The 9,802-nt window shown below is 36.8% G+C and overlaps 1 protein-coding gene across 7 annotated transcripts; it reads left to right on the top strand.

Moving 5' to 3' along the window:
- Positions 1-952: 952 nt before the first annotated feature.
- LOC135584344 (uncharacterized) lies at positions 953-9,643 on the top strand. Of its 7 annotated transcripts, none has more exons than XM_065079131.1 (6): positions 953-1,171; positions 1,335-1,529; positions 2,771-2,933; positions 3,023-3,313; positions 7,616-8,203; positions 9,263-9,643. In XM_065079131.1, exons 2-5 carry the CDS (start codon positions 1,432-1,434, stop codon positions 8,168-8,170), a joined length of 1,107 nt encoding a protein of 368 aa, XP_064935203.1. In that variant the 5' UTR covers positions 953-1,171; positions 1,335-1,431; the 3' UTR covers positions 8,171-8,203; positions 9,263-9,643. The 7 variants fall into 7 exon arrangements, with proteins under 7 accessions (XP_064935203.1, XP_064935202.1, XP_064935201.1 ...); XM_065079130.1 differs by having other exon boundaries at positions 9,257-9,643; XM_065079129.1 differs by having other exon boundaries at positions 953-1,134; positions 1,211-1,529; positions 7,616-9,643.
- The last annotated feature ends 159 nt before the right edge of the window (positions 9,644-9,802 follow it).

Below are 9,802 nucleotides of genomic sequence, written 5' to 3'. Positions count from 1 at the left end.
AAATCATAGTCGTGGATTACTGTATCATGGTCGAGTTGTTGAGGTTTAACAGTTAGCTGGTCGGTGTTCATCGCTGTTTCCTAGTTAAATTGCACTAATTTTTTTGTCGTGCATAACTTGTATGGTTCTCATGCTACAACTTGTGTTTTGATGGGGTTCTTTTTAGGTTTCAAATGGCTAAAATGGTTTGATTTCTTATTCTTGTACAAAGTCAGTAGTAGAAAATGGATTTGTTCTCCGTGTATACATAACAGTTAAAAAAATATTTTGCAGGGTATGGCATGCATTAATTACATATATAAATTGAGTTTCCTTTTTTCCTTTTTGCTGTATATATACATAATCTGCTATTCTATTTAATCTGTTTCCGTGAGTTTAGTTACACTTTCCTTCTGGTTTTTGTTTATACATGATAATTGCGAGAGAGAGAGAGAGAGAGCTTAGATTGTATTTGGAGAAGTTCCCATTTACAGTATACAGTAGCCTTGTTAAGAAGGAATACTGTTCCTATAAGACTCAAAATATTCTCAATAGTGTTTGGTGTTACTGTGATAAGTGTATCATTGCCTAGTTCATCCGAATTCGAAAAATATTTATTATATCAGCAATACGAAAAATAAAATATGTCTCCAAATCATGGAATGGGACGGTGATGATGTGGCATACGTGTGGTGCATATAATGCAGACAGTTAGACACATTATGCATCGAATCTGACCTCGATTTCACATGACGGATGAGGAGGTGGCATAGGACCGTTTCGGTTGACCCATCACCCTTTAATATTCGTTAATAAGGCACTTATTATAAATTTAATGCTCCACGTCATGGGTTTTCTAAGTATGTTTAACGTCATCACACGGATGCCACATCACCATAGGGGCACGCTTTAATGTGTGCGGCCCATATAAAAGAGGCCCGCCCTTTACCGGAACTCGATAAACTAACAAACGCAAACGGGGAGGCCAACACAAGTCCAAACGCCTCGGGTGGAAGCGGCAAAAGGAGCGAGCGACGGGCGTCCTCCTTCCCCCCGGCTTTTCTCCTTCGCGGCTTTCGCTTCCTCTCTCTCTCTCTCTCTCTCTTCCGCACCTAGGGTTTCGGTTCGCCCTTTGCTCTCCCGGCGGCGCCCCCGGTTCGTAGATTTCTGAGATCTTCTTTCGTCCGAGCAGGTTTTTTGCTTGCTTATCTTGTCTGTTTCTGTTGTTAAGGTTGCGGAGTGATGATGAGTACTATAATCGCCATTATGTCGCTCTCTCGATCGATCTCTTGCGCATTGTGTCGGAATTTGATGGGCGGTTTCGATTTTTGTTCTCTCGTTTGCTTCGTTGTTAGATTGGTTCGGCTGACCGTACATTATTGGCATCCGAAGAATGAGAGATATACGATCTTGAAGGTTTAGGAGCATAGGGAAAGGCACTACCGCAGCCTCATGCAACTGAAGATTGTGGGGCATCGTATCGACTTTTCTGAAACGATTATGAGTCTCAGAGGTAGAACCAGGGTTGTATTTGATACCTCTTTCTTGAGGTATGGTTATCTGAACTAGATAATTACAGTCATCAAACACTAGAGGTCTAAGAAAAGGGTTTTGTTTTTTGGTTCTTGCTGATAAAAAATTACAGGACGGTAGAAGACAAGACATATATCAAATATTTTTTGGCTGGCTAATATGGTTCAACAATAATTACGGAGAATGCTAACTTGCATCTTATAACCTGGAATAGTGAAGCATCAACTTTTGTTGATGATCTCTGCCTCTCATCCCTTTCTTTCTTTTTGTTTAGAGCAAACCATATGTAATTGAACTATCACTGGGTTGATTGGTTTTGCCACAAAGAAGCTTAGTTTTGCTTAGTTTCCTTTTCATGTCATGTACTTTGTTATTGATTCTTAGTATGTCAGTGCTTAAATACATCAACCGTTGCATTTAAAATAGCAAAAATAATAGATCACCCTTCTTTGTACTTGGCATCGAAAACAAAAAAATAGGAACAAACTTCTTATTTCATGGGTAGTGCATCTTCGAAGTTGCACAAATGGGGGCATTATAACCCTATGCACAAATTTCTATCCTGAATTGGAAATTCAAATAGATGACTAATTAGGAAGTCGACCATAACTTCACCAGTTACTCAGACCTATTTCTTTAGATTAAGCATAACCAATGTTAAAAGTACAAAATCTACAAAAGGTAAAGAATCAGGTCTTATTTGAAAAGCGGATCCTTAAATAAGAAAATTAAAATTTGGCATAATCTCATGGGTTGGGTCATTGCCCTTTCTTTTGCAAATCTTGAAACTAATGCATCATAGGAGCATGGCAGATGACTAGATCATTGAGTTGACTATAAGAAATGGTCATACATATTGGCACCTGTGGGTTTCTGTTGTATGTATATCATGTGAGCATGTCTTACTCTTTAGATTTGTTTTGTCATATATCATGGTAGTCTAGGTAAGCAAAATCGAGACATTAAGATTCTACTTATATGCACTTATTCCTATGCTCTCCACCAATTGTTTCAGTATGGAAATATTCCCCTCATCTGCATGATATCCTTTTATTGGTGTTGGCAGACAATGATCTTTTCACCTTAAGTAGTCTGCCCAGGTAAGATTTCTTAGAGTAGCTTAAATAAACCTATGGTAGTTCTGGTTAGAAAGTCTTGGGCTGCTCAAATTAAATTACGAGATGGTTTTTCTTTATTCCTTGTTTCCAGTTTCCGATGTTATTATCATCTATGTATCTTTCATCTTTTAAATTATTAGGTCTTATCGCCACCTGGCTTGCTCAAAGCTGTCACCCTTGGTTTCTCAACCAATGGATCGGTGGACCGGATGTTTTAAGGTCTCCCTCAATCCGACCAAAGCTGGCTCCTGTTTAAAGGTTGCTGCTTCACTCATGTTCTCACCATCCTCCAGAACTCTTTTGGTAATGTCTCTATCCATAGATCTTCCAGTCTCCAGATCCTGAGACCCCTGATTTTGCCCTTTGTTTTTTGCTTTTGCCATTGGGAACAGATGCCTTCTGTGAATGCCATCTTATTTAACGGTGATAAGGTCCAAGGAACTGGGAATTCTGTGATTGAGAGGTTATCAGATTCAAGGAATATATCTGAATTGCTTGTGTCAAAACTGGGGTGTTCAGCCAATGTTTGGGTAGTGGAGGCATCTACATTTAATGGACCTTTTGCCGTATACAAGGAGTTCATACCATCATTGACTTCTCGAGGTGATCCAAAACGGTATGACCCTAATGGATTTCCAGCTTCGTCTGCAATTGTTGCAATCTTATCCAGGTGTTTTGAACAGGTAAGAATTAGTTTCAATTTTGTTTTTAGAATATTCTTCCAAAGGTGGCTTGATTTGCTTTTAGATTTTCATGTCATTGTCACATATTTGATACAATTGTACCTTATTTTTATAGAGTGTAGAATAATAAATTCATTATGGTGGAAGCAAGTAATCTTTTAGCTCTCACAATAAGGAAGCTAGGCTGACTGATGCCATTCTTTTGGTGTGAGGTCACTTCAGTAACAGGAAAACAAGGTGTAGTTGGCATCACTTTTAGATGTTATTATGGCAGTTCTCGTTGGCATTCGAGTTGCATTGACAAGGATTTTGCCCCTCAAGGCATCCTGCAACTGTGGTGTATAATATACTTTATAAGGCTTGTTGTAGGCATATGCCTCAGAAGTTTTAGTTGTAGGAGTCCTACCTTTCAGTTGTTTTGTTCTTTATAATTTGTAGATTGCTATCTGATAGAATCATTATACCAATGCCAAGAAAACAGGGAAAGGGGTGGTCATTGTTACTCGTCAAAGCTAAGTCCTTGTCTTCTTTTTTATTTGTTTTGTGTTGTTTGAATCAATCTTCCCCTTATTTATCTGCCCACAAATACTTTTTCTGTTTTCTCCTCTTCTTTTTTCTATTTCTGTTGAGCTGCTACCATCCTCCTTTTTTATCTTTATCTGTCACTGGTGCTGCTGCCATTCTCCTCTTCTTATATTGATCTGTTTCTGGTGCTGCTGCCTTGCAATGTTGCTGTATCACCTCTTCCTCTCTGATGTTTGCTGCTTGTATTACCTTTTGCTCTAATTACGACATTGTCCGATGGATCCTTAACTACGTCATCCAGCAGTCGAAGTTGTAGGTCAGAGATAGGCTAGTGCAGAGAGGTATTCTGCAACAGTTGAGCTGTGTTTTGCCTGTGGCACTATTTTATACTCTTTCAGTGACAGGACAACTGGTTTGTTTTATGTTTGCCAAGATAAACAACAGCGCAACGGTCTAGAGAAGGTGAGGTGGTTTTATGATTACTGTAAAGGTAAAACATTGATTAATAATTTTATAAAAGCCTTAAAAGAAGCTGTTGTTACATCACTTATGGGCTGAAAGAAGTGTCAGAATTTATAGAAACAGATGGAGTCCAAGGAGGAGATGACTTTGAGGATTAAGGAGGCTGTTAGTGCTAAATTTTATCATCGGAGGCTGAGGATAGTGTTCAGAAAGTGAATTATTAAAATAATGGAATATGCCCTTGTATGGAGAGAATACTTCTTTAGTGTACGTGAAGGGAGTGTTTCTATTTGAGCTCAATGTACATATATGTAAAGTATGAGATTGTACTTTTAATGGTAAATAAAATTGTTTGCTTTGGTAAAAAATCAATTTTAGTTGATTTTTTTGGTGATCTAACCTTTAGTAAAATTGATTGATTAATCATAGTGAACTTGTATTTCTGTATATGAAAGTTTTTGCATGTCTAAAATAAATCATTATGGAGTAGGTATTGCATCAAGTGTCAATACATCAGGGAATAGGCTAAAAGTGTCTCTTTATGTTCCCTGCAAATATTTCTTATTTAACTTTCATTCAGAAGCTTCAGATAATGCTTAACATAGTTTCCAGAATACTTATTGTACGCATTCAGGGATTTTCATCTCAATGATCTCCATTTATGTTGTTTATGCAGTACTTTTAGCTTGTTGTCTGACTTTTCTTTATTCTTTTTTCTGATCTTTTAAGATATAGATTTAGTCTTGCCCCTTTTTATGCCAGTATATTTGTTGTTGGTTAGACTAGAATACAAAACTGCTATGATTTAGTTGGCTTGAGTTTTATATGAGGTCAAGAAATATATCAGTCTGTACTCCTGGTATAAGGGGAAATAACTTGTGCTTGTTTATTAAAGTGTTTTGGATAGTATCTGAAACATATGATATATTACTGCTTGCATATGAATTATAGTTTATGTTTGGCATTTTGTACCTAACTGTTATCCTATTTTAGGCCCGGACTCCAGGGATCTGGATATCATACTGATATGCCCGTGTTTTTCTTTTTTGTTCTATGTAGTTTAAATCAAGAGGTGTGAAACTGTCTTAAATCGATAATATTAAAATTTCTCAACAATCCAAAATTCAGGATCCTGACTAACAATTGAGGATACTAAATACATTCAAACATCTAACAATCCATAAAACCTGTGTAGTTTATAATCATACACCACATCACTCGATAAATCATAAGATCTAAAGCTAACTCATCAAAACAATAACCACATCATAAATCCACAAGTGTTCATACCATACCATCCTAGTAGGATGGCCCTTTACCAATATATGCTCTCAAACTGGTCATTCCATACCATCCCTAGGGCCTATAGCTATCTGAATGAGGGTGTGCCTGCAATTTTGGCGTGAAACCACTTTAACTCTCTGCCATTTGCTGCCTGCATAAGCATCGACACTAGATCTGAGGCAGTCATCGGAGATCGCTTTTACTAGAAAATATAGCATGATGATAGGTTTTGTATTTTCTCCCTGTTTCTGCTTAGAAATGCAGCCTGGGTGTGTTGAATCAGGCTAAAGGTAAATCTTGACCTAACCCAACACCTAAATTTATTAACCTTAATCAACTAAAGCTGATCTTCGGTAGGATTGTTTCTTTTTCGACCCTAATCTAATTTAACCTAAGTACTTGAGAAAAAAGTTTGAATTGTTTACTGTTGGGTTCAGGACATGTTGAGTTAGCTCGAATTCAGATTGGTCTTGCATTGGGCTTTTTGATAAAAACGAACCCAATCCAAGTTAGGGTTTGGTTGAGGTTTTCCAAGAATTCCAATCACGTTTAGTGATCGGTTTAGGTCGACAAGGTTTGTGTTGAACCCAGTCCAAATTTCATCCCCTATTTCTTTGCAGATGCTTTAGGTACATTCATGCTAGCATCAGTGAATGAAGTCAAAATTTGTTAATTTGATGGATAATATCTGGTTAGACCTATCTCCTATATGCAAAATATTCAGAGATCTAGTTTTTAATCAGAGATTGGTTGACTCATTTTGTTGCACTTTCGTCGAAAATCCAACCAATATATTAAGTGGTTTAAGAAGACAGATGTTAAGCCTTCGGCATGCTGTAAGTTTAAGTGTTTCCACCCTTGGTTTCTTATTTAAGAAGACACAATTTAAGCTGGAAGCTTACTAGCCTATTTTTTACTATTGACAAGCCATTGCTTTTGGCAACCCATTAATAAATAATAAAATATTATTATACTATTTACGATCGTAATATTACCGATTTTACTCCTTTTTTCTTCCCCACAACCTCTTATGTCATTTTCGCTGTTGACGTTGCTTCTTGTCAACGCCATGAATAGTTTAGAACTTTTTAAAAAAATTAAAATGGGGTTGTAAATAGTAAAAAAAGGGGCTGCAAATAGTAATCTCCTTTAAGCTGTGATGTTGAAAATAATTAAGTGATAAATCTTCTACATAGCTTGGGGTCTTTAGCATTTACTAGTTAGAAATATACAAAATTAATAATGACCAACTAGTCTTCTTGGAGAGGCAGAACAATTGCAATCATTAAAGATTTATCGTGTGTATTTAGTACAATGCATTGAGAAATTACTCTTAAATGACGAGTATGAAAATAGTCATAAACTGTAACTTCATCAGAAGTCTTCATGCATCCTTTTTTCTCAAAATATCAAACCTCTGTTAGTTATTTAAACTGAAAATGAAGAGCTTCAATAGTCTTTCTCCCTTTTTCTTCAATACCTATATTAGCTTGCCCAAAATACCAAGTAGAAAAATAGTGGTCGAGAAAATTACTGAATCCCTAGATTTGGATTGAATTATGCAATAAATTGCTGGAAGGTGCTTTTAAGAAGAAGCCTTTGAAGTAGGGGAGTTCGAATTGCTGGTGCTGGCTTGAAAAGATCCTGGAACTGGAATGTCCGCCTATGAAAATTGACTATTCTCGTCTGACACTTTTACTTATCTATTTCCTTTACATTCTCCACGAAGGTGCTGCAAGAAAGGTATAGTATTAAGAAATTATTGTCTTTCTTATATTAAGGGATTTAGCTTTTTCTGAATTAATTTTTTCAGTCTGTATTCGTAAAGTGTTCAATTCTGAAACTCATTGATATTGAAGTCCATATATGAAAATAACACAGTTAAAAATTAGTACCGTTTTCTTTTGTCCTACCGATTTGGTGTGAATTTCCATCTGCTTACAGTAAAAGAAAAGGAAAAAAAATTGTTAACAATTCATATGGTGGCAACATGCATATTTTTGTCCTTTGTTTTCTCTTGTTGATTAGCAGGTGCCAAGCTTGACATCAAGCAACCTGGTGGAACAAACAAAAGGAAATGTAGATGCACCTACTTTGTTGCCAACCCCTTTCCCTAAAACAATAATTCTGGGTTTCAGCAAAGGTGGGACTGTGGTCAACCAGCTTGTGACTGAATTTGCTCACTTGAAGGCTTCACCCCAGATATTTGATAGGAGGCAAGATCACCTCTATCCCATATCCGAGGATGATCTGTTGTTCAGCATCTCTGAGTTCCATTATGTTGATGTCGGATTGAATAGTGCTGGAGCATATTTGACTGATCGGACTGTTATTAAGAAGGTTGCTGAGCTTTTATTGGTTCACAATGCTAGTGTTCGTTTTGTTCTTCATGGTACTCCAAGGCAGTGGTTTGACCGTCACAGGCCATGGATTCGTAAGGAGAAAGATATTATGCTGCAATTGCTTAAAGATGAAGCTCATAGATGTGAAGGAAAACTGCAGGCAACCGAAAGATTCTATTTTGCCAATAATCTGCCCAGTTTGCAAATGCATTTTGAGATAATTCAAGTGATGGATTTAAGTTAACGTTCTGCAGTTTTGCTTGCGACCTAGCGTAAGGTCATCCTTTTTTACATTTCTTTTATCGAATAGATCTCCCAACTAAAATTCAGATTTTTTTTTTTTTTTAAATTGTTTGCAGTTTATACAATTTTTTTTCTAATGTTAATAGGCACATTAGTTTATGTGAATTATTGCTTTTCCTAACTCATTTTCTATTCTGGCCAAATAATTCAAAGTTCTGTTGTATGTACCATACCATGAATATCACATCTAATCTTTTAAAATTTGAAAGTTATTGCTAGCTTTAGTAGTGGGCCTTCAATTTCATCTCACTATAATATTAAGTACGAACTTGTCGGGGTCATGCAGGGTTTTGAGGATTCTGTTTGTCTGCAGTAGAGAATCATTTAGAGCTCCTTGTCTGAGCCTTAAAACATAATACATTTATGTCCGGAGTGTATGTTTGACTGCAACACCTTTTATCATAACTCTGTATGTATAGCTTATTGCCACTTGATCAATGAATGTAGCAGGCATATTTTGAACATGACATGATAACGAATTATGTCTGGTTAGATTAGATTAGATTAGATTAGATTCTTGGATTAAAAGTCTGGTTGTTTCAATTCGGGTGGTATGCTTCCTTGATGCATTATATTATCTCACTGGTTTTACTATGCTTCTATCCGTTTATAAGTGGTACTAGGTAGCACTTCTCAGAATAGTTGTCTCCACTCTCCAGTTGAGGACTATAGTATGTAGAAAGTTGCTTGCTCTTGACACAGCTTCATTACAGACACCAGTGTCTCTCAACTTGGCTATCCTTTAAGATGGCAACTAATAGCAAGTACATGTTTCAGTTTCGTTTGAGTGGTAGCAATTTATGGACTTCTCCATGTTCCCTATTTGGAAATGTGATCCGTTCAGTTGTGTCCCCATGTCATGACTAAAGTTACTTTTTCTAAAGTGTTTTTGAAGCCATGTAGGAAGGAGCTTTGGATTGACATTCTAAAAGGAACATTTCTCTGCTTGCTTTTGCACCTTCCTGCATCACATCTACATACTGTTCTGATCAATATTGACATGCTTTGATGGAAGTGGTGCTTCTAGGAACAGTTGTGTATCGTTGGTTATCTGAAACAGTGCTGCGACGCACTATGGATGTGTACGACTGCAAAAAGATAAAAGAGGGTTGCATCAGGAGATAAGGTTCGTCTTCCCCAATTATATGCTCTTGGTGGATCCCGTTATGGTACCACTCTTGCCCTTATGCTTCTATTCTGAAAAGAAATCTCCGAGGGTCAAAAAGTAAAAAAAATCCACATCTTTTTCTCCAAGTGGCAAAATTAATTTGGTGGTAATATATCTGATTCACTTCTCCTATGTTGATAGTTTAAATCCTTATTGTATTAGTTGACGAGGACTTCGTTTATAGAATGATACAAGCTTCCTAAAGTCTTTGAGATAGTTTTCTATTTCTGGCAAAATTTGCAAGCACATGTGACAGTTTTTTTGATGAGTTATTTGCATTACATAAATGGTAACTCAGCTAGGCCTGATAAAGTGTTCTGAACTGGCGGTTCCGGTTCCCCAAAATTGGGAATTGGAACCAGAACGATGGTTTTGATTTTGATTTTGGTTCAGGTGGTTTCAGTT

This window comes from Musa acuminata, chromosome BXJ1-8 (assembly GCF_036884655.1).
Source record: "Musa acuminata AAA Group cultivar baxijiao chromosome BXJ1-8, Cavendish_Baxijiao_AAA, whole genome shotgun sequence".
NCBI lineage: Eukaryota > Viridiplantae > Streptophyta > Magnoliopsida > Zingiberales > Musaceae > Musa > Musa acuminata.
Note: the sequence above shows the minus strand (reverse complement) of the source record. Positions and strands in the feature narration are given on the sequence as shown.

Coding starts and splice junctions, on each gene's coding strand:
- LOC135584344 (XM_065079129.1), top strand. CDS start 1,432: ATGCAACTGAAGATTGTGGGGCATCGTATCGACTTTTCTGAAACGATT. Junction 2,934..3,022: donor CATCCTCCAGAACTCTTTTG/GTAATGTCTCTA, acceptor CATTGGGAACAG/ATGCCTTCTGTGAATGCCAT. Junction 3,314..7,615: donor TATCCAGGTGTTTTGAACAG/GTAAGAATTAGT, acceptor GTTGATTAGCAG/GTGCCAAGCTTGACATCAAG.